At 49.5% G+C, this 24,055-nt stretch overlaps 3 protein-coding genes across 5 annotated transcripts; all 3 read right to left on the bottom strand.

Annotated features, from left to right (window-relative positions):
• Nucleotides 1-3,783: 3,783 nt before the first annotated feature.
• LOC134732136 (proline-rich protein 23D1-like) lies at nt 3,784-7,506 on the bottom strand. Its single transcript, XM_063614887.1, has 4 exons — nt 7,237-7,506; nt 6,080-6,144; nt 5,774-5,841; nt 3,784-5,535 (listed from the first exon to the last, which is right to left on the bottom strand). The coding sequence occupies exons 1-4, from the start codon at nt 7,311-7,313 to the stop codon at nt 4,903-4,905; spliced, it is 843 nt and encodes a 280-aa protein (XP_063470957.1). The 5' UTR covers nt 7,314-7,506; the 3' UTR covers nt 3,784-4,902.
• A 4,097-nt stretch (nt 7,507-11,603) lies between these two features.
• Nucleotides 11,604-15,326, bottom strand: LOC134732135 (proline-rich protein 23D1-like). Of its 2 annotated transcripts, XM_063614886.1 has the most exons (3): nt 15,057-15,326; nt 13,594-13,964; nt 11,604-13,355 (listed from the first exon to the last, which is right to left on the bottom strand). In XM_063614886.1, exon 3 carries the CDS (start codon nt 13,302-13,304, stop codon nt 12,723-12,725), a length of 582 nt encoding a protein of 193 aa, XP_063470956.1. In that variant the 5' UTR covers nt 13,305-13,355; nt 13,594-13,964; nt 15,057-15,326; the 3' UTR covers nt 11,604-12,722. The 2 variants fall into 2 exon arrangements, with proteins under 2 accessions (XP_063470956.1, XP_063470955.1); XM_063614885.1 differs by having other exon boundaries at nt 11,604-13,964.
• Nucleotides 15,327-19,415: 4,089 nt separating this feature from the next.
• On the bottom strand, nt 19,416-23,138 carry LOC134732134 (proline-rich protein 23D1-like). 2 transcript variants are annotated; one of them, XM_063614884.1, is made up of 3 exons: nt 22,869-23,138; nt 21,406-21,776; nt 19,416-21,167 (listed from the first exon to the last, which is right to left on the bottom strand). In XM_063614884.1, exon 3 carries the CDS (start codon nt 21,114-21,116, stop codon nt 20,535-20,537), a length of 582 nt encoding a protein of 193 aa, XP_063470954.1. In that variant the 5' UTR covers nt 21,117-21,167; nt 21,406-21,776; nt 22,869-23,138; the 3' UTR covers nt 19,416-20,534. The 2 variants fall into 2 exon arrangements, with proteins under 2 accessions (XP_063470954.1, XP_063470953.1); XM_063614883.1 differs by having other exon boundaries at nt 19,416-21,776.
• Nucleotides 23,139-24,055: the final 917 nt, after the last annotated feature.

Genomic DNA, 24,055 nt, shown 5'->3' with positions numbered 1-24,055 from the left:
AATAAAAACATGTTAACTTTCACAGTGGCTGTCCTGGGGCATGTGATGTATATGAAATGAAGTGTCAAGGGAACAGAAGCGGAAGGAAATTCACAAGCATCTCCGAGCGACTCTCCTTGAATTCCTGCCATTTTTTCTAAATCAGCTGCCTTCTTTCTTCCTATCCAAGTAAGAAGGTGCTGTAGGAGTTCAATCTAAGAGCATTTGACAAATACTGCTGCGAATCTCACGATGACCCGAAGGAAACTTGGATTGGATTTCTGAATGTGCTAAGAAAGCGTGTGTGTGTGTGTGTGTGTGTGTGTGCGTTTAACCAGGATGAAGTGGCTGTTCCTGGGGTGCAGACCCTTCTTTGAATGGAGAAAGTCCATTGGTGTTAACTCATTGTGTTTTCGGTGGATATTTTCTCTTTCTATCTTTCCTTTTCTTCTTTCTTTCAGATATTTTCTCCTTCCTTCCTGCCTCCCACCCTCCCTCCATCACTTCCCTTCCTCCCTCCCTAAGTCCCTTCCCTCCCTGCCTCCCTCCGTCCCTCCCTCCGTCCCTCCGTCCCTTCCTGCCTCCCTCCCTCCATCCCTGCGTCTCTCCCTCGCTCCCTCCCTTTGTCCCTCCCTCCCTCCCTCCCTCTGTCCCTCCCTCCCTCCCTCCTTCCGCACTTCCTTTCTTCCTCCCTTCCCCTTCCCTGCTTCCTTACTTCCTTCCTTCCCTCCTCCCTCCCTTCCTTCCTTCCTTCCTTCCTTCCATCTGGGGTGTAAAAACAATTGGTGAATAGGAGAATTATGGAATAACTGCCTCAGACATTTATGCAGTTCTCATCTCATTCTGCACACACAGAAGACCGTCTTGGCCTCATCTCCTTGATTTTCAAAATGGACATTCTAAAATCCAGGAGACTGGATGTATCATTTCTAGGCCAAATCGTGAAAGAAAACGTGCAAGAGTTTCATGTGGTCTTCATCTCTGTGATCAGAATTGAGGAAGGCAGGAGTTTTAGATGGTGCATCACCAAGATCGTGGTGATTCCATTATCACTACCCTTGTAACCTGTGACCACCTGTAATCGTTATGAGATATCCAATCCGAGATAGGTGTTAATATTTACTGTATTAATATCTTGGGCTAGGAGTGATGGCTAATGCCTGTGATCCCAGTACTTTGGGAGGCAAAGGCAGGAGGCTGGCTTGAGCCCAAGGGCCCAGGAGGTAGAGACCAGCCAGGACAACGTAGTGAGTCCCCACCTCTACAAAAAATTTAAAAATCAGCCAAGTGTGGTGGTAAGTGCCTGTAGTCGCAGGTATTTCAGGTGAAGTGGGAGGATCGCTTGAGCCTGGGATGTCAAGGCTGCAGAGAGCCGAGATCGTGCCACTCAACTTCAGCCTGGGCAACAGAGCAAGCCTGTGTCTCAAAAAGAAAAGGTTTTTTCCTTTAGGCTTAAATTTTAACCCTCAAACCTCCAATGTGAAGGTATTAGCAGGTGGGGCCATTGGGAGATGATGAGATTATGAAGGTGGAGCCCTCGTAGATGGGATTAGTGCCCTTCTGAAAGTGACAGAAGAGAGCTCGCCAGCACCTTCCATGAGAGGAGACAGGGAGGATATGACAGTCTCCAACCTGGAAGAGGGTCCTCACCAGACCCAGATAATGCTGGCACCCTCATCTTGGACTTCCAGCCTCCAGAACTGTGATAAACACATGTCCGTTCTTAAAAAGAAAATGTGTGGAAAGCAATGTTAATGTTCCCAATCGCTTTTAGTACATTCTTTCCTTAACTATATCTTAATACATAGTTGTGTTGAATGGCCTAGTTTGTAATGTTAGAATATTCATGTTAGTGAATTAATAAATACATCAGTAAAGAATACTGTCCAGGGTGGAATGGTCGTTCACCCCTGTAATCCCAGCACATTGGGAGGCCAAGGGGGCCAGTCATCTGAAGTCGGGAGTTCAAGATCAGCCTGACCAACATGGAGAAACCCTGACTCTACTAAAAATACAAATCAGCCTGTCATAGTGGCACGTGCCTTTAATCCCAGCTACTCGGGAGGCTGAGGCAGGAGAATCACTTGAACCTGGGAGGCAGAGGTTGTGGTGAGCTGAGATCGCGCCATTGCACTCCAGCCTGGGCAACAAAAGCTAAACTCTATCTCAAAAAATTAAAGAAAAAAAAAAAAGAATGCTGTTTGTTGACCATTTGATCGGCTAGTGTTGGTGCTTCCTGGTGGGCCAGGAGAGCCCTGCCCCACCCCCCACCCATTCCAGTAGACATGGCATAAGAGTGATTCTCACTTTTTCTCTAGCCTCTTTATTTATTGGCTGAAATGATTTTTTTTTATGTGTCTTACTAATGTTTCCATAGTACAAAATGAATTGACTTTTACAGTGACTCTTTTGGGGATTGTTACCCAGAATTTGTTTGAACTCCTAAAAAATGGAAGTATGCCGAGCACAATGGCACATGCCTGTAATCCCAGCACTCTGGGAGGTCGAGGCGGGCGGATCACCAGATGTCAGGAGTTGAAGAGCAGCTTGACCAATGTGGTGAAACCCCAACTCTACTGAAAATATAAAAATTAGCCAAGTATGGTGGGGTGCACCTGTAGACCCAGCTACTTGGGAGGCTGAGACACGAGAATTGCTTGAACCTGGGAGGCGGAAGTTGTAGTGAGATGAGCTGAGATGGTCCCATTGCACTCCAGCCTGGATGACAGAGGGAGATTGTGTCTCAAAAAAAAAAAGGGGGCAGCATATGAGATGTTGTGAGAGAGTTTCTATTTGTGACTCCCCTATAATAGTCCAAAGAGACCACCTCTGGGGATCTATTCACAAAAGACTCCTTAGAAGTGCAAACTCATGCATTTGAGAAACGCTGGGGGAAATCTGAAGATGACCTGTGGTGGGGGTATAAATGGACTCGTAGATGTCTTTTGTGATTGTTTGAGTGTGTGTGTGTGTGTGTGTGTGTGTGTGTGTGTGTGCTGTTATCTGTGGAGTGGCGGATGCTCTTTTGCCTGGAGAAAGCTCCTCTCAATCCACTTACTGTGGGCTCTACCATCTGTGCCTTGTACCCAACAGAAATAAAACAATTTGCTGTAGAAATGGAGTTTTATTTCATTTTACTTTATTTATTATTATAATTATTTTTAGAGCGGGTCTCACTCTGTCACTCAGGATGGAGTGCAATGGCACGATCTCAGATCACTGCAACCTCTGCTTCCTGGACTGAAGGCATCCTCCCTCCTCAGCCTCTGGAGTGGGGAGATCCCACACCTGCCTAGTTTTTGCATTGTGTCTAGATATGGGGTTTCCTCATGTTGCCCAGGCTGGTTTCCATCTCCTGGGCTCTAGTGATCAGCGCCCCTCAGCCTCCCGATGTGCTGGGTTTACAAGTGGGAAGTACTGGGCGTGGGCAGAAATGGAGATTTAGTTTTCTTTTTTTTTGAGACAGGGTCTTTCACTCTCGTCCAGGCTGGAGTGCAGTGGAGTGACCTCGGCTCACTGCAGGCTCTGCCTCCTGTCTTCACGCCATTCTCCTGCCTCGGCCTCCCGAGTAGCTGGGACTACGCGCGCCCGCCGCCACACCCAGCTGATTTTTTTGTATTTGTTTTTTCGTAGAGATGGGGTTTCGCTGTGTTAGCTAGGAAGGTCTCGATCTCCTGACCTCGTGATCCACCCGCCTCGGTCTCCGGAAGTGCTGGGATGACAGGCATCAGCCACCTCGCCCGGCCCAGAAATGGAGATTTTTGGGCAAACACATTAAAGCAAATAAACGCAAATAGACGAAAATCATTTTAACATTTTTATTTAACCCAAGAAATACAGATAGAATCAACAGCAATAGAATTTACATTGCAGTGATGAATAAGATACATGCTACAAGGCTTCATTATCTGATGCAAAATCTAGTATGTGTTTTACAGCAAACCTCAATTGGAAACTGAATGTCGATCACACAGGCTTGATGTGCGTGTCAATTTCATGAGAGTTACAATCTCGGGATAAGTCTCACATAGCCTAAGAGTCCAAACATACCTTCAAGTGTTCCAACAACTTATTCACTACTCATTCTTGGAACTGAATTTACAAACAAAAATCCCAGCCCATTCATTGCTGAATTGCATCCCATTGAAAGAATGGGTCACAGTTCCTGTTTCTAGTCACTGCTGAGTGACATTAAAGTGCCTTCCATGTTTTGGCGATGGTGAGGACAGGTGCTAGAAGCCTCTGCCCTCAACCTTGTCCACATGAGTTCTAATTTCTTTAGAACAACTATCTCAGGGTGGGAAAGATGGTTCCAAGAAGTGCCTATTGCATTGATTAGGAATCAATGAAACTCTTTCTCCCTGCGGGTTGTCCCATTTGGATTTCAACCGGCACTGTCAGAGCGTTCCACTTTCTCCACATGCTCTGCAGCGCTTGGGACGGTCAGGCATTGTCATGGTGGCTTCTCTAAGAGCTTCTCGGTTGTATTTCAAGGTGTATTTGACATACATTTCCCCGGGGAGGGATACTGAACACTTTCTGAAGTGTTTGTTTGCATCCTCTTTGAGGAAATGTCTGCTCAAGTCTCTTGCTGGGTTTTGAACAGAATCGTTTGTTTGTTCCATTGGAGTATTGACAAGTCTCCGTGTATTCTGGGTATGAGCAGTCCTTGCGTGTATAGATTTGCAAATATTTTGTGCCCCAATCTCAAGGTTGCTCTTTTATACAAATCAAGAGCATCTGAGGCAGAGCAAAGGTTCAGGTGAGAGGACGGAGCATTTCTCCACCTCTCCAGCTCGCGCAGCATCTCTCCTCCGAGGAGCAGAGACACCTGTGCAGGCAGACACCATGAAAACGCAGGCGTGCTTCATTCTGAACAGAGCATCTCTGATTGCCATCTGGTGCCTGAGGGTTCACGGCCCATCAGCCTGAGAAGAGACGTCTTCGGGCCTTGCACATTGGCCTCCATAGAACCTCGTGGCAGATTGTGGGCTCCGGACTGGGTGAGGGAGGTAGAGGTCTGAGGGCAGAGTTGGGCAGGGGCTCCAGGCCATGGAGATCCAAGTTGAATTCTTCAGGCAGAGCCTGTCTCCAGGGCCTAGGCTTGGGCATTTGGGACGAGCCCTGGGGCACAGCGGCTCTGTAGCAAGGTTTGAGGTAGAGGACACGCCGGGAAGAAGGGCCGATTCCATGCACAAGGTTTGACGGGGGTCCCATCACGGGCAGGAAGCCTTGGGGAGCCTCACTCTCTTTTACTGAAGGCGCCACGCACACATTCTCTGCTCTCTGGGCTCTCACAGATCCATTTTCAATGTCAATCTCCCAGACAGTCTCTGTGCTCGTGAACAGGAGCCAGCGGGCATGGGCAGGGTACAAGAGATCCTTCAAGGACATCAGGACTTGCTCAGGGACCACCAGGAGGAGCACACTGACGAGGCTGAGTCGCAGGGCTCCCTGTGGGTCCAGCAGCAAGACCTCCTCTCCCAGCCGCAGGTGCAGGAGCATTCCTGGTTCCAGGACCACGATGATCAGCTTCCTGTGGGGAAGCTGTGGGCCCTGGGGGAGAAAAGCCATGGGTCAGTCATTGTCCTCTGAGGGGGGGCTCAAACAGGGACAGACCAAGGCAGGAGAGCTGTCGGTAACTTCCCCAGGCATAAATTAAACCCTGCAGGGACACCCAGAATTTGCACTTTCATTGACGCCCCTTGGGAGGGTCATTTCCTGGAAGTCCCCTAGGGCCTGGAGCTCAGGCAGACCTGTCTCACCCGCGCCCACCTAGATGGAGCGACCTTACCTGGGGCAGCTCCAGGGGCTGCTGTGCAGGGTGGTGGGGACCTGGCTGTACTGGAGCTGGTTCTACACCTGTGGAGAGAGCAGAGTGTGCAGGTGAAAGCCCTTGTCATGCAGGATGCCCTTGAGGGTTAAAGGTGCCACCGTGAGAAAGACCAAATGCAGAAGAAGCCAGGTACAGGACACCCGCCCACGGAGCTGCAGGAGGAAGCTCCCGACACTCTGGACAGCACAGCTGCTCATCTCATGATGTGATGGGACACAGGCTTCCTAGCAGGAGACTCAGGATGAAAAAGAGAAGATGCCTCACCTGGCTGAGGACCCAGCTCCTCCACTTTCTGGCGTTTTGGGGCATTCGATTGCGTGCTGCTGGAGCTGTAGGACAGAGAGACACAGTCAGATTTCGGGCAGTTACCTGACGTCCAATTCCCCGAATCCCCACGAATTCACTCCACTTCCCTGCCTTTCATTCAAGGTCACGGACTCGTCATCCACTTCCTGTGAGACCTGCTCCCAATCTGTCCTAACTCCCAGCTGTTCTTGTTCTCACCCCATCTACCTGAGCTTCCCTGGGTGAAGAAAAGGCAGGGAAGGAGGGTCGGTGCCCGCAGGGAGCAGTTTACCCTTTCAGGAGCTCACGCAGGCGAGAGTTAGAAACCTCTCCTTGGGTGTGAGGACCTGGAGAAAGACGTTGAGATGCCGGAAATGTGGCACCTCTGTCTGTAGAGGTAACATAGGAACGGGGTCTTAGGATTCCAAGAAAAGCAAGAAGAGAGGAAGGAATTTGTCAGACATGATGGCACACGCCTATAATCCCAGCACTTTGGGAGGCCGAGGTAGGAGGATTGCTTGAGTCCAGGAGTTTGAGAGCAGCCTGGGCAACATGGTGAAACCTAGTCTCTACTAAAAATACAAAACATTAGTGGGGCACGGTGGTGCACGCCTGTGGTCTCACCTACTCAGGAGGCTCAGGCGGGAGGATGGCCTGAGACTCAGAGGTGGAGCCTGCAGTCAGCTAAAACCGCGCCACTGCACTCCAGTGTGGACCATCGGAGTGAGACGCTGTCTCAATAAAATAAATCAGTAAATAATACAAATATAAAAATTAAAAATTAAAAAAGGGGGAAACTGCTCTTTCTTTTTTTCCTCAGTAGATCATGAACTCCTGACATCAGGTCCTACAATCTCCCTTCTTGCAGACCACAGAGCCCATTCCCTGTGGAGCTGGTTGGGTGGATTGAAAGTGGGGCTGCCCTGAGATATGTGTGTGGTTGGGTTGTAGAAGCCTTCCCAGCACCTTGTGATGACTTAGGGGCAACTCACTTCCCTCTTGCCCCAAATTCAAAACACCCAATCTCATGGCAGGTTCATGCGTCTCCTTTCCCTTCCCCTCTCTCTCCAACACACACCCACACACCCCACAGGCAGGTCACCCTGCAGGTGTCCCCAGCACATAGCAAAGCTCACCCGCTCTCTCCCGCGTGTTCGCTCTTGGATTCCGTGCAGGAATCACTGGGGCTTCTTGGGCGCCGGGAACCTTTCATGGTGAAAACTTCCAGGGTTCTCCAAGTCAGCCAATGCCAGTGTTTGTCTGTGTCCTGCAAAGATTTCTTTTTGGTTTCTGGATCCTTTACTTAATTTGAGAGAGCGGTGTCAGCCCCAAAGCTGCTCCCGAAGACTTGCGCTGTGGAGCGACGGGGCCGTGGCCAGCCAGCGGCAGGTGCATCAGGCTCTGACAACTGAGCTCTTGGGGGAATCCTTTATACTGTCAACAGGGTGTGGAGCCAGGGGATTTGTCAGCAGGAACTGATGTGATTGGCTGTTCCCGGTATGACAATGGGAGGGGCCCTCAAGGAGGATTTAGCCATAGCTCAATCGATAGATGACCAATCAACAGAAGCTGCCTAATCCCATCAACAGGCGACCTGTTTCCTGCCCCCTCCCAACCTCTAGGTCTTGCCTAATAATGATAGACACTTGCTGTAATACCCAATTCATCTATCGCTCAAAGAGATTTTAATGTGTGCCTTTTATATTTTCATGCAATAAAAACATGTTAACTTTCACAGTGGCTGTCCTGGGGCATGTGATGTATATGAAATGAAGTGTCAAGGGAACAGAAGCGGAAGGAAATTCACAAGCATCTCCGAGCGACTCTCCTTGAATTCCTGCCATTTTTTCTAAATCAGCTGCCTTCTTTCTTCCTATCCAAGTAAGAAGGTGCTGTAGGAGTTCAATCTAAGAGCATTTGACAAATACTGCTGCGAATCTCACGATGACCCGAAGGAAACTTGGATTGGATTTCTGAATGTGCTAAGAAAGCGTGTGTGTGTGTGTGTGTGTGTGTGTGCGTTTAACCAGGATGAAGTGGCTGTTCCTGGGGTGCAGACCCTTCTTTGAATGGAGAAAGTCCATTGGTGTTAACTCATTGTGTTTTCGGTGGATATTTTCTCTTTCTATCTTTCCTTTTCTTCTTTCTTTCAGATATTTTCTCCTTCCTTCCTGCCTCCCACCCTCCCTCCATCACTTCCCTTCCTCCCTCCCTAAGTCCCTTCCCTCCCTGCCTCCCTCCGTCCCTCCCTCCGTCCCTCCGTCCCTTCCTGCCTCCCTCCCTCCATCCCTGCGTCTCTCCCTCGCTCCCTCCCTTTGTCCCTCCCTCCCTCCCTCGCTCTGTCCCTCCCTCCCTCCCTCCTTCCGCACTTCCTTTCTTCCTCCCTTCCCCTTCCCTGCTTCCTTACTTCCTTCCTTCCCTCCTCCCTCCCTTCCTTCCTTCCTTCCTTCCTTCCATCTGGGGTGTAAAAACAATTGGTGAATAGGAGAATTATGGAATAACTGCCTCAGACATTTATGCAGTTCTCATCTCATTCTGCACACACAGAAGACCGTCTTGGCCTCATCTCCTTGATTTTCAAAATGGACATTCTAAAATCCAGGAGACTGGATGTATCATTTCTAGGCCAAATCGTGAAAGAAAACGTGCAAGAGTTTCATGTGGTCTTCATCTCTGTGATCAGAATTGAGGAAGGCAGGAGTTTTAGATGGTGCATCACCAAGATCGTGGTGATTCCATTATCACTACCCTTGTAACCTGTGACCACCTGTAATCGTTATGAGATATCCAATCCGAGATAGGTGTTAATATTTACTGTATTAATATCTTGGGCTAGGAGTGATGGCTAATGCCTGTGATCCCAGTACTTTGGGAGGCAAAGGCAGGAGGCTGGCTTGAGCCCAAGGGCCCAGGAGGTAGAGACCAGCCAGGACAACGTAGCGAGTCCCCACCTCTACAAAAAATTTAAAAATCAGCCAAGTGTGGTGGTAAGTGCCTGTAGTCGCAGGTATTTCAGAAGGTGAAGTGGGAGGATCGCTTGAGCCTGGGATGTCAAGGCTGCAGAGAGCCGAGATCGTGCCACTCAACTTCAGCCTGGGCAACAGAGCAAGCCTGTGTCTCAAAAAGAAAAGGTTTTTTCCTTTAGGCTTAAATTTTAACCCTCAAACCTCCAATGTGAAGGTATTAGCAGGTGGGGCCATTGGGAGATGATGAGATTATGAAGGTGGAGCCCTCGTAGATGGGATTAGTGCCCTTCTGAAAGTGACAGAAGAGAGCTCGCCAGCACCTTCCATGAGAGGAGACAGGGAGGATATGACAGTCTCCAACCTGGAAGAGGGTCCTCACCAGACCCAGATAATGCTGGCACCCTCATCTTGGACTTCCAGCCTCCAGAACTGTGATAAACACATGTCCGTTCTTAAAAAGAAAATGTGTGGAAAGCAATGTTAATGTTCCCAATCGCTTTTAGTACATTCTTTCCTTAACTATATCTTAATACATAGTTGTGTTGAATGGCCTAGTTTGTAATGTTAGAATATTCATGTTAGTGAATTAATAAATACATCAGTAAAGAATACTGTCCAGGGTGGAATGGTCGTTCACCCCTGTAATCCCAGCACATTGGGAGGCCAAGGGGGCCAGTCATCTGAAGTCGGGAGTTCAAGATCAGCCTGACCAACATGGAGAAACCCTGACTCTACTAAAAATACAAATCAGCCTGTCATAGTGGCACGTGCCTTTAATCCCAGCTACTCGGGAGGCTGAGGCAGGAGAATCACTTGAACCTGGGAGGCAGAGGTTGTGGTGAGCTGAGATCGCGCCATTGCACTCCAGCCTGGGCAACAAAAGCTAAACTCTATCTCAAAAAATTAAAGAAAAAAAAAAAAGAATGCTGTTTGTTGACCATTTGATCGGCTAGTGTTGGTGCTTCCTGGTGGGCCAGGAGAGCCCTGCCCCACCCCCCACCCATTCCAGTAGACATGGCATAAGAGTGATTCTCACTTTTTCTCTAGCCTCTTTATTTATTGGCTGAAATGATTTTTTTTTATGTGTCTTACTAATGTTTCCATAGTACAAAATGAATTGACTTTTACAGTGACTCTTTTGGGGATTGTTACCCAGAATTTGTTTGAACTCCTAAAAAATGGAAGTATGCCGAGCACAATGGCACATGCCTGTAATCCCAGCACTCTGGGAGGTCGAGGCGGGCGGATCACCAGATGTCAGGAGTTGAAGAGCAGCTTGACCAATGTGGTGAAACCCCAACTCTACTGAAAATATAAAAATTAGCCAAGTATGGTGGGGTGCACCTGTAGACCCAGCTACTTGGGAGGCTGAGACACGAGAATTGCTTGAACCTGGGAGGCGGAAGTTGTAGTGAGATGAGCTGAGATGGTCCCATTGCACTCCAGCCTGGATGACAGAGGGAGATTGTGTCTCAAAAAAAAAAAGGGGGCAGCATATGAGATGTTGTGAGAGAGTTTCTATTTGTGACTCCCCTATAATAGTCCAAAGAGACCACCTCTGGGGATCTATTCACAAAAGACTCCTTAGAAGTGCAAACTCATGCATTTGAGAAACGCTGGGGGAAATCTGAAGATGACCTGTGGTGGGGGTATAAATGGACTCGTAGATGTCTTTTGTGATTGTTTGAGTGTGTGTGTGTGTGTGTGTGTGTGTGTGTGTGTGTGTGTGCTGTTATCTGTGGAGTGGCGGATGCTCTTTTGCCTGGAGAAAGCTCCTCTCAATCCACTTACTGTGGGCTCTACCATCTGTGCCTTGTACCCAACAGAAATAAAACAATTTGCTGTAGAAATGGAGTTTTATTTCATTTTACTTTATTTATTATTATAATTATTTTTAGAGCGGGTCTCACTCTGTCACTCAGGATGGAGTGCAATGGCACGATCTCAGATCACTGCAACCTCTGCTTCCTGGACTGAAGGCATCCTCCCTCCTCAGCCTCTGGAGTGGGGAGATCCCACACCTGCCTAGTTTTTGCATTGTGTCTAGATATGGGGTTTCCTCATGTTGCCCAGGCTGGTTTCCATCTCCTGGGCTCTAGTGATCAGCGCCCCTCAGCCTCCCGATGTGCTGGGTTTACAAGTGGGAAGTACTGGGCGTGGGCAGAAATGGAGATTTAGTTTTCTTTTTTTTTGAGACAGGGTCTTTCACTCTCGTCCAGGCTGGAGTGCAGTGGAGTGACCTCGGCTCACTGCAGGCTCTGCCTCCTGTCTTCACGCCATTCTCCTGCCTCGGCCTCCCGAGTAGCTGGGACTACGCGCGCCCGCCGCCACACCCAGCTGATTTTTTTGTATTTGTTTTTTCGTAGAGATGGGGTTTCGCTGTGTTAGCTAGGAAGGTCTCGATCTCCTGACCTCGTGATCCACCCGCCTCGGTCTCCGGAAGTGCTGGGATGACAGGCATCAGCCACCTCGCCCGGCCCAGAAATGGAGATTTTTGGGCAAACACATTAAAGCAAATAAACGCAAATAGACGAAAATCATTTTAACATTTTTATTTAACCCAAGAAATACAGATAGAATCAACAGCAATAGAATTTACATTGCAGTGATGAATAAGATACATGCTACAAGGCTTCATTATCTGATGCAAAATCTAGTATGTGTTTTACAGCAAACCTCAATTGGAAACTGAATGTCGATCACACAGGCTTGATGTGCGTGTCAATTTCATGAGAGTTACAATCTCGGGATAAGTCTCACATAGCCTAAGAGTCCAAACATACCTTCAAGTGTTCCAACAACTTATTCACTACTCATTCTTAGAACTGAATTTACAAACAAAAATCCCAGCCCATTCATTGCTGAATTGCATCCCATTGAAAGAATGGGTCACAGTTCCTGTTTCTAGTCACTGCTGAGTGACATTAAAGTGCCTTCCATGTTTTGGCGATGGTGAGGACAGGTGCTAGAAGCCTCTGCCCTCAACCTTGTCCACATGAGTTCTAATTTCTTTAGAACAACTATCTCAGGGTGGGAAAGATGGTTCCAAGAAGTGCCTATTGCATTGATTAGGAATCAATGAAACTCTTTCTCCCTGCGGGTTGTCCCATTTGGATTTCAACCGGCACTGTCAGAGCGTTCCACTTTCTCCACATGCTCTGCAGCGCTTGGGACGGTCAGGCATTGTCATGGTGGCTTCTCTAAGAGCTTCTCGGTTGTATTTCAAGGTGTATTTGACATACATTTCCCCGGGGAGGGATACTGAACACTTTCTGAAGTGTTTGTTTGCATCCTCTTTGAGGAAATGTCTGCTCAAGTCTCTTGCTGGGTTTTGAACAGAATCGTTTGTTTGTTCCATTGGAGTATTGACAAGTCTCCGTGTATTCTGGGTATGAGCAGTCCTTGCGTGTATAGATTTGCAAATATTTTGTGCCCCAATCTCAAGGTTGCTCTTTTATACAAATCAAGAGCATCTGAGGCAGAGCAAAGGTTCAGGTGAGAGGACGGAGCATTTCTCCACCTCTCCAGCTCGCGCAGCATCTCTCCTCCGAGGAGCAGAGACACCTGTGCAGGCAGACACCATGAAAACGCAGGCGTGCTTCATTCTGAACAGAGCATCTCTGATTGCCATCTGGTGCCTGAGGGTTCACGGCCCATCAGCCTGAGAAGAGACGTCTTCGGGCCTTGCACATTGGCCTCCATAGAACCTCGTGGCAGATTGTGGGCTCCGGACTGGGTGAGGGAGGTAGAGGTCTGAGGGCAGAGTTGGGCAGGGGCTCCAGGCCATGGAGATCCAAGTTGAATTCTTCAGGCAGAGCCTGTCTCCAGGGCCTAGGCTTGGGCATTTGGGACGAGCCCTGGGGCACAGCGGCTCTGTAGCAAGGTTTGAGGTAGAGGACACGCCGGGAAGAAGGGCCGATTCCATGCACAAGGTTTGACGGGGGTCCCATCACGGGCAGGAAGCCTTGGGGAGCCTCACTCTCTTTTACTGAAGGCGCCACGCACACATTCTCTGCTCTCTGGGCTCTCACAGATCCATTTTCAATGTCAATCTCCCAGACAGTCTCTGTGCTCGTGAACAGGAGCCAGCGGGCATGGGCAGGGTACAAGAGATCCTTCAAGGACATCAGGACTTGCTCAGGGACCACCAGGAGGAGCACACTGACGAGGCTGAGTCGCAGGGCTCCCTGTGGGTCCAGCAGCAAGACCTCCTCTCCCAGCCGCAGGTGCAGGAGCATTCCTGGTTCCAGGACCACGATGATCAGCTTCCTGTGGGGAAGCTGTGGGCCCTGGGGGAGAAAAGCCATGGGTCAGTCATTGTCCTCTGAGGGGGGGCTCAAACAGGGACAGACCAAGGCAGGAGAGCTGTCGGTAACTTCCCCAGGCATAAATTAAACCCTGCAGGGACACCCAGAATTTGCACTTTCATTGACGCCCCTTGGGAGGGTCATTTCCTGGAAGTCCCCTAGGGCCTGGAGCTCAGGCAGACCTGTCTCACCCGCGCCCACCTAGATGGAGCGACCTTACCTGGGGCAGCTCCAGGGGCTGCTGTGCAGGGTGGTGGGGACCTGGCTGTACTGGAGCTGGTTCTACACCTGTGGAGAGAGCAGAGTGTGCAGGTGAAAGCCCTTGTCATGCAGGATGCCCTTGAGGGTTAAAGGTGCCACCGTGAGAAAGACCAAATGCAGAAGAAGCCAGGTACAGGACACCCGCCCACGGAGCTGCAGGAGGAAGCTCCCGACACTCTGGACAGCACAGCTGCTCATCTCATGATGTGATGGGACACAGGCTTCCTAGCAGGAGACTCAGGATGAAAAAGAGAAGATGCCTCACCTGGCTGAGGACCCAGCTCCTCCACTTTCTGGCGTTTTGGGGCATTCGATTGCGTGCTGCTGGAGCTGTAGGACAGAGAGACACAGTCAGATTTCGGGCAGTTACCTGACGTCCAATTCCCCGAATCCCCACGAATTCACTCCACTTCCCTGCCTTTCATTCAAGGTCACGGACTCGTCATCCACTTCCTGTGAGACCTGCTCCCAATCTGTCCTAACTCCCAGCTGTTCTTGTTCTCACCCCATCTACCTGAGCTTCCCTGGGTGAAGAAAAGGCAGGGAAGGAGGGTCGGTGCCCGCAGGGAGCAGTTTACCCTTTCAGGAGCTCACGCAGGCGAGAGTTAGAAACCTCTCCTTGGGTGTGAGGACCTGGAGAAAGACGTTGAGATGCCGGAAATGTGGCACCTCTGTCTGTAGAGGTAACATAGGAACGGGGTCTTAGGATTCCAAGAAAAGCAAGAAGAGAGGAAGGAATTTGTCAGACATGATGGCACACGCCTATAATCCCAGCACTTTGGGAGGCCGAGGTAGGAGGATTGCTTGAGTCCAGGAGTTTGAGAGCAGCCTGGGCAACATGGTGAAACCTAGTCTCTACTAAAAATACAAAACATTAGTGGGGCACGGTGGTGCACGCCTGTGGTCTCACCTACTCAGGAGGCTCAGGCGGGAGGATGGCCTGAGACTCAGAGGTGGAGCCTGCAGTCAGCTAAAACCGCGCCACTGCACTCCAGTGTGGACCATCGGAGTGAGACGCTGTCTCAATAAAATAAATCAGTAAATAATACAAATATAAAAATTAAAAATTAAAAAAGGGGGAAACTGCTCTTTCTTTTTTTCCTCAGTAGATCATGAACTCCTGACATCAGGTCCTACAATCTCCCTTCTTGCAGACCACAGAGCCCATTCCCTGTGGAGCTGGTTGGGTGGATTGAAAGTGGGGCTGCCCTGAGATATGTGTGTGGTTGGGTTGTAGAAGCCTTCCCAGCACCTTGTGATGACTTAGGGGCAACTCACTTCCCTCTTGCCCCAAATTCAAAACACCCAATCTCATGGCAGGTTCATGCGTCTCCTTTCCCTTCCCCTCTCTCTCCAACACACACCCACACACCCCACAGGCAGGTCACCCTGCAGGTGTCCCCAGCACATAGCAAAGCTCACCCGCTCTCTCCCGCGTGTTCGCTCTTGGATTCCGTGCAGGAATCACTGGGGCTTCTTGGGCGCCGGGAACCTTTCATGGTGAAAACTTCCAGGGTTCTCCAAGTCAGCCAATGCCAGTGTTTGTCTGTGTCCTGCAAAGATTTCTTTTTGGTTTCTGGATCCTTTACTTAATTTGAGAGAGCGGTGTCAGCCCCAAAGCTGCTCCCGAAGACTTGCGCTGTGGAGCGACGGGGCCGTGGCCAGCCAGCGGCAGGTGCATCAGGCTCTGACAACTGAGCTCTTGGGGGAATCCTTTATACTGTCAACAGGGTGTGGAGCCAGGGGATTTGTCAGCAGGAACTGATGTGATTGGCTGTTCCCGGTATGACAATGGGAGGGGCCCTCAAGGAGGATTTAGCCATAGCTCAATCGATAGATGACCAATCAACAGAAGCTGCCTAATCCCATCAACAGGCGACCTGTTTCCTGCCCCCTCCCAACCTCTAGGTCTTGCCTAATAATGATAGACACTTGCTGTAATACCCAATTCATCTATCGCTCAAAGAGATTTTAATGTGTGCCTTTTATATTTTCATGCAATAAAAACATGTTAACTTTCACAGTGGCTGTCCTGGGGCATGTGATGTATATGAAATGAAGTGTCAAGGGAACAGAAGCGGAAGGAAATTCACAAGCATCTCCGAGCGACTCTCCTTGAATTCCTGCCGTTTTTTCTAAATCAGCTGCCTTCTTTCTTCCTATCCAAGTAAGAAGGTGCTGTAGGAGTTCAATCTAAGAGCATTTGACAAATACTGCTGCGAATCTCACGATGACCCGAAGGAAACTTGGATTGGATTTCTGAATGTGCTAAGAAAGCGTGTGTGTGTGTGTGTGTGTGTGTGTGCGTTTAACCAGGATGAAGTGGCTGTTCCTGGGGTGCAGACCCTTCTTTGAATGGAGAAAGTCCATTGGTGTTAACTCATTGTGTTTTCGGTGGATATTTTCTCTTTCTATCTTTCCTTTTCTTCTTTCTTTCAGATATTTTCTCCTTCCTTCCTGCCTCCCACCCTCCCTCCATCACTTCCCTTCCTCCCTCCCTAAGTCCCTTCCCTCCCTGCCTCCCTCCGTCCCTCCCTCCGTCCCTCCGTCCCTTCCTGCCTCCCTCCCTCCATCCCTGCGTCTCTCCCTCGCTCCCTCCCTTTGTCCCTCCCTCCCTCCCTCCCTCTGTCCCTCCCTCCCTCCCTCCTTCCGCACTTCCTTTCTTCCTCCCTTCCCCTTCCCTGCTTCCTTACTTCCTTCCTTCCCTCCTCCCTCCCTTCCTTCCTTCCTTCCTTCCTTCCATCTGGGGTGTAAAAACAATTGGTGAATAGGAGAATTATGGAATAACTGCCTCAGACATTTATGCAGTTCTCATCTCATTCTGCACACACAGAAGACCGTCTTGGCCTCATCTCCTTGATTTTCAAAATGGACATTCTAAAATCCAGGAGACTGGATGTATCATTTCTAGGCCAAATCGTGAAAGAAAACGTGCAAGAGTTTCATGTGGTCTTCATCTCTGTGATCAGAATTGAGGAAGGCAGGAGTTTTAGATGGTGCATCACCAAGATCGTGGTGATTCCATTATCACTACCCTTGTAACCTGTGACCACCTGTAATCGTTATGAGATATCCAATCCGAGATAGGTGTTAATATTTACTGTATTAATATCTTGGGCTAGGAGTGATGGCTAATGCCTGTGATCCCAGTACTTTGGGAGGCAAAGGCAGGAGGCTGGCTTGAGCCCAAGGGCCCAGGAGGTAGAGACCAGCCAGGACAACGTAGCGAGTCCCCACCTCTACAAAAAATTTAAAAATCAGCCAAGTGTGGTGGTAAGTGCCTGTAGTCGCAGGTATTTCAGAAGGTGAAGTGGGAGGATCGCTTGAGCCTGGGATGTCAAGGCTGCAGAGAGCCGAGATCGTGCCACTCAACTTCAGCCTGGGCAACAGAGCAAGCCTGTGTCTCAAAAAGAAAAGGTTTTTTCCTTTAGGCTTAAATTTTAACCCTCAAACCTCCAATGTGAAGGTATTAGCAGGTGGGGCCATTGGGAGATGATGAGATTATGAAGGTGGAGCCCTCGTAGATGGGATTAGTGCCCTTCTGAAAGTGACAGAAGAGAGCTCGCCAGCACCTTCCATGAGAGGAGACAGGGAGGATATGACAGTCTCCAACCTGGAAGAGGGTCCTCACCAGACCCAGATAATGCTGGCACCCTCATCTTGGACTTCCAGCCTCCAGAACTGTGATAAACACATGTCCGTTCTTAAAAAGAAAATGTGTGGAAAGCAATGTTAATGTTCCCAATCGCTTTTAGTACATTCTTTCCTTAACTATATCTTAATACATAGTTGTGTTGAATGGCCTAGTTTGTAATGTTAGAATATTCATGTTAGTGAATTAATAAATACATCAGTAAAGAATACTGTCCAGGGTGGAATGGTCGTTCACCCCTGTAATCCCAGCACATTGGGAGGCCAAGGGGGCCAGTCATCTGAAGTCGGGAGTTCAAGATCAGCCTGACCAACATGGAGAAACCCTGACTCTACTAAAAATACAAATCAGCCTGTCATAGTGGCACGTGCCTTTAATCCCAGCTACTCGGGAGGCTGAGGCAGGAGAATCACTTGAACCTGGGAGGCAGAGGTTGTGGTGAGCTGAGATCGCGCCATTGCACTCCAGCCTGGGCAACAAAAGCTAAACTCTATCTCAAAAAATTAAAGAAAAAAAAAAAAGAATGCTGTTTGTTGACCATTTGATCGGCTAGTGTTGGTGCTTCCTGGTGGGCCAGGAGAGCCCTGCCCCACCCCCCACCCATTCCAGTAGACATGGCATAAGAGTGATTCTCACTTTTTCTCTAGCCTCTTTATTTATTGGCTGAAATGATTTTTTTTTATGTGTCTTACTAATGTTTCCATAGTACAAAATGAATTGACTTTTACAGTGACTCTTTTGGGGATTGTTACCCAGAATTTGTTTGAACTCCTAAAAAATGGAAGTATGCCGAGCACAATGGCACATGCCTGTAATCCCAGCACTCTGGGAGGTCGAGGCGGGCGGATCACCAGATGTCAGGAGTTGAAGAGCAGCTTGACCAATGTGGTGAAACCCCAACTCTACTGAAAATATAAAAATTAGCCAAGTATGGTGGGGTGCACCTGTAGACCCAGCTACTTGGGAGGCTGAGACACGAGAATTGCTTGAACCTGGGAGGCGGAAGTTGTAGTGAGATGAGCTGAGATGGTCCCATTGCACTCCAGCCTGGATGACAGAGGGAGATTGTGTCTCAAAAAAAAAAAGGGGGCAGCATATGAGATGTTGTGAGAGAGTTTCTATTTGTGACTCCCCTATAATAGTCCAAAGAGACCACCTCTGGGGATCTATTCACAAAAGACTCCTTAGAAGTGCAAACTCATGCATTTGAGAAACGCTGGGGGAAATCTGAAGATGACCTGTGGTGGGGGTATAAATGGACTCGTAGATGTCTTTTGTGATTGTTTGAGTGTGTGTGTGTGTGTGTGTGTGTGTGTGTGTGCTGTTATCTGTGGAGTGGCGGATGCTCTTTTGCCTGGAGAAAGCTCCTCTCAATCCACTTACTGTGGGCTCTACCATCTGTGCCTTGTACCCAACAGAAATAAAACAATTTGCTGTAGAAATGGAGTTTTATTTCATTTTACTTTATTTATTATTATAATTATTTTTAGAGCGGGTCTCACTCTGTCACTCAGGATGGAGTGCAATGGCACGATCTCAGATCACTGCAACCTCTGCTTCCTGGACTGAAGGCATCCTCCCTCCTCAGCCTCTGGAGTGGGGAGATCCCACACCTGCCTAGTTTTTGCATTGTGTCTAGATATGGGGTTTCCTCATGTTGCCCAGGCTGGTTTCCATCTCCTGGGCTCTAGTGATCAGCGCCCCTCAGCCTCCCGATGTGCTGGGTTTACAAGTGGGAAGTACTGGGCGTGGGCAGAAATGGAGATTTAGTTTTCTTTTTTTTTGAGACAGGGTCTTTCACTCTCGTCCAGGCTGGAGTGCAGTGGAGTGACCTCGGCTCACTGCAGGCTCTGCCTCCTGTCTTCACGCCATTCTCCTGCCTCGGCCTCCCGAGTAGCTGGGACTACGCGCGCCCGCCGCCACACCCAGCTGATTTTTTTGTATTTGTTTTTTCGTAGAGATGGGGTTTCGCTGTGTTAGCTAGGAAGGTCTCGATCTCCTGACCTCGTGATCCACCCGCCTCGGTCTCCGGAAGTGCTGGGATGACAGGCATCAGCCACCTCGCCCGGCCCAGAAATGGAGATTTTTGGGCAAACACATTAAAGCAAATAAACGCAAATAGACGAAAATCATTTTAACATTTTTATTTAACCCAAGAAATACAGATAGAATCAACAGCAATAGAATTTACATTGCAGTGATGAATAAGATACATGCTACAAGGCTTCATTATCTGATGCAAAATCTAGTATGTGTTTTACAGCAAACCTCAATTGGAAACTGAATGTCGATCACACAGGCTTGATGTGCGTGTCAATTTCATGAGAGTTACAATCTCGGGATAAGTCTCACATAGCCTAAGAGTCCAAACATACCTTCAAGTGTTCCAACAACTTATTCACTACTCATTCTTAGAACTGAATTTACAAACAAAAATCCCAGCCCATTCATTGCTGAATTGCATCCCATTGAAAGAATGGGTCACAGTTCCTGTTTCTAGTCACTGCTGAGTGACATTAAAGTGCCTTCCATGTTTTGGCGATGGTGAGGACAGGTGCTAGAAGCCTCTGCCCTCAACCTTGTCCACATGAGTTCTAATTTCTTTAGAACAACTATCTCAGGGTGGGAAAGATGGTTCCAAGAAGTGCCTATTGCATTGATTAGGAATCAATGAAACTCTTTCTCCCTGCGGGTTGTCCCATTTGGATTTCAACCGGCACTGTCAGAGCGTTCCACTTTCTCCACATGCTCTGCAGCGCTTGGGACGGTCAGGCATTGTCATGGTGGCTTCTCTAAGAGCTTCTCGGTTGTATTTCAAGGTGTATTTGACATACATTTCCCCGGGGAGGGATACTGAACACTTTCTGAAGTGTTTGTTTGCATCCTCTTTGAGGAAATGTCTGCTCAAGTCTCTTGCTGGGTTTTGAACAGAATCGTTTGTTTGTTCCATTGGAGTATTGACAAGTCTCCGTGTATTCTGGGTATGAGCAGTCCTTGCGTGTATAGATTTGCAAATATTTTGTGCCCCAATCTCAAGGTTGCTCTTTTATACAAATCAAGAGCATCTGAGGCAGAGCAAAGGTTCAGGTGAGAGGACGGAGCATTTCTCCACCTCTCCAGCTCGCGCAGCATCTCTCCTCCGAGGAGCAGAGACACCTGTGCAGGCAGACACCATGAAAACGCAGGCGTGCTTCATTCTGAACAGAGCATCTCTGATTGCCATCTGGTGCCTGAGGGTTCACGGCCCATCAGCCTGAGAAGAGACGTCTTCGGGCCTTGCACATTGGCCTCCATAGAACCTCGTGGCAGATTGTGGGCTCCGGACTGGGTGAGGGAGGTAGAGGTCTGAGGGCAGAGTTGGGCAGGGGCTCCAGGCCATGGAGATCCAAGTTGAATTCTTCAGGCAGAGCCTGTCTCCAGGGCCTAGGCTTGGGCATTTGGGACGAGCCCTGGGGCACAGCGGCTCTGTAGCAAGGTTTGAGGTAGAGGACACGCCGGGAAGAAGGGCCGATTCCATGCACAAGGTTTGACGGGGGTCCCATCACGGGCAGGAAGCCTTGGGGAGCCTCACTCTCTTTTACTGAAGGCGCCACGCACACATTCTCTGCTCTCTGGGCTCTCACAGATCCATTTTCAATGTCAATCTCCCAGACAGTCTCTGTGCTCGTGAACAGGAGCCAGCGGGCATGGGCAGGGTACAAGAGATCCTTCAAGGACATCAGGACTTGCTCAGGGACCACCAGGAGGAGCACACTGACGAGGCTGAGTCGCAGGGCTCCCTGTGGGTCCAGCAGCAAGACCTCCTCTCCCAGCCGCAGGTGCAGGAGCATTCCTGGTTCCAGGACCACGATGATCAGCTTCCTGTGGGGAAGCTGTGGGCCCTGGGGGAGAAAAGCCATGGGTCAGTCATTGTCCTCTGAGGGGGGGCTCAAACAGGGACAGACCAAGGCAGGAGAGCTGTCGGTAACTTCCCCAGGCATAAATTAAACCCTGCAGGGACACCCAGAATTTGCACTTTCATTGACGCCCCTTGGGAGGGTCATTTCCTGGAAGTCCCCTAGGGCCTGGAGCTCAGGCAGACCTGTCTCACCCGCGCCCACCTAGATGGAGCGACCTTACCTGGGGCAGCTCCAGGGGCTGCTGTGCAGGGTGGTGGGGACCTGGCTGTACTGGAGCTGGTTCTACACCTGTGGAGAGAGCAGAGTGTGCAGGTGAAAGCCCTTGTCATGCAGGATGCCCTTGAGGGTTAAAGGTGCCACCGTGAGAAAGACCAAATGCAGAAGAAGCCAGGTACAGGACACCCGCCCACGGAGCTGCAGGAGGAAGCTCCCGACACTCTGGACAGCACAGCTGCTCATCTCATGATGTGATGGGACACAGGCTTCCTAGCAGGAGACTCAGGATGAAAAAGAGAAGATGCCTCACCTGGCTGAGGACCCAGCTCCTCCACTTTCTGGCGTTTTGGGGCATTCGATTGCGTGCTGCTGGAGCTGTAGGACAGAGAGACACAGTCAGATTTCGGGCAGTTACCTGACGTCCAATTCCCCGAATCCCCACGAATTCACTCCACTTCCCTGCCTTTCATTCAAGGTCACGGACTCGTCATCCACTTCCTGTGAGACCTGCTCCCAATCTGTCCTAACTCCCAGCTGTTCTTGTTCTCACCCCATCTACCTGAGCTTCCCTGGGTGAAGAAAAGGCAGGGAAGGAGGGTCGGTGCCCGCAGGGAGCAGTTTACCCTTTCAGGAGCTCACGCAGGCGAGAGTTAGAAACCTCTCCTTGGGTGTGAGGACCTGGAGAAAGACGTTGAGATGCCGGAAATGTGGCACCTCTGTCTGTAGAGGTAACATAGGAACGGGGTCTTAGGATTCCAAGAAAAGCAAGAAGAGAGGAAGGAATTTGTCAGACATGATGGCACACGCCTATAATCCCAGCACTTTGGGAGGCCGAGGTAGGAGGATTGCTTGAGTCCAGGAGTTTGAGAGCAGCCTGGGCAACATGGTGAAACCTAGTCTCTACTAAAAATACAAAACATTAGTGGGGCACGGTGGTGCACGCCTGTGGTCTCACCTACTCAGGAGGCTCAGGCGGGAGGATGGCCTGAGACTCAGAGGTGGAGCCTGCAGTCAGCTAAAACCGCGCCACTGCACTCCAGTGTGGACCATCGGAGTGAGACGCTGTCTCAATAAAATAAATCAGTAAATAATACAAATATAAAAATTAAAAATTAAAAAAGGGGGAAACTGCTCTTTCTTTTTTTCCTCAGTAGATCATGAACTCCTGACATCAGGTCCTACAATCTCCCTTCTTGCAGACCACAGAGCCCATTCCCTGTGGAGCTGGTTGGGTGGATTGAAAGTGGGGCTGCCCTGAGATATGTGTGTGGTTGGGTTGTAGAAGCCTTCCCAGCACCTTGTGATGACTTAGGGGCAACTCACTTCCCTCTTGCCCCAAATTCAAAACACCCAATCTCATGGCAGGTTCATGCGTCTCCTTTCCCTTCCCCTCTCTCTCCAACACACACCCACACACCCCACAGGCAGGTCACCCTGCAGGTGTCCCCAGCACATAGCAAAGCTCACCCGCTCTCTCCCGCGTGTTCGCTCTTGGATTCCGTGCAGGAATCACTGGGGCTTCTTGGGCGCCGGGAACCTTTCATGGTGAAAACTTCCAGGGTTCTCCAAGTCAGCCAATGCCAGTGTTTGTCTGTGTCCTGCAAAGATTTCTTTTTGGTTTCTGGATCCTTTACTTAATTTGAGAGAGCGGTGTCAGCCCCAAAGCTGCTCCCGAAGACTTGCGCTGTGGAGCGACGGGGCCGTGGCCAGCCAGCGGCAGGTGCATCAGGCTCTGACAACTGAGCTCTTGGGGGAATCCTTTATACTGTCAACAGGGTGTGGAGCCAGGGGATTTGTCAGCAGGAACTGATGTGATTGGCTGTTCCCGGTATGACAATGGGAGGGGCCCTCAAGGAGGATTTAGCCATAGCTCAATCGATAGATGACCAATCAACAGAAGCTGCCTAATCCCATCAACAGGCGACCTGTTTCCTGCCCCCTCCCAACCTCTAGGTCTTGCCTAATAATGATAGACACTTGCTGTAATACCCAATTCATCTATCGCTCAAAGAGATTTTAATGTGTGCCTTTTATATTTTCATGCAATAAAAACATGTTAACTTTCACAGTGGCTGTCCTGGGGCATGTGATGTATATGAAATGAAGTGTCAAGGGAACAGAAGCGGAAGGAAATTCACAAGCATCTCCGAGCGACTCTCCTTGAATTCCTGCCATTTTTTCTAAATCAGCTGCCTTCTTTCTTCCTATCCAAGTAAGAAGGTGCTGTAGGAGTTCAATCTAAGAGCATTTGACAAATACTGCTGCGAATCTCACGATGACCCGAAGGAAACTTGGATTGGATTTCTGAATGTGCTAAGAAAGCGTGTGTGTGTGTGTGTGTGTGTGTGTGCGTTTAACCAGGATGAAGTGGCTGTTCCTGGGGTGCAGACCCTTCTTTGAATGGAGAAAGTCCATTGGTGTTAACTCATTGTGTTTTCGGTGGATATTTTCTCTTTCTATCTTTCCTTTTCTTCTTTCTTTCAGATATTTTCTCCTTCCTTCCTGCCTCCCACCCTCCCTCCATCACTTCCCTTCCTCCCTCCCTAAGTCCCTTCCCTCCCTGCCTCCCTCCGTCCCTCCCTCCGTCCCTCCGTCCCTTCCTGCCTCCCTCCCTCCATCCCTGCGTCTCTCCCTCGCTCCCTCCCTTTGTCCCT

Source organism: Symphalangus syndactylus, chromosome 13 (genome assembly GCF_028878055.3).
Source record: "Symphalangus syndactylus isolate Jambi chromosome 13, NHGRI_mSymSyn1-v2.1_pri, whole genome shotgun sequence".
NCBI lineage: Eukaryota > Metazoa > Chordata > Mammalia > Primates > Hylobatidae > Symphalangus > Symphalangus syndactylus.
Note: the sequence above shows the minus strand (reverse complement) of the source record. Positions and strands in the feature narration are given on the sequence as shown.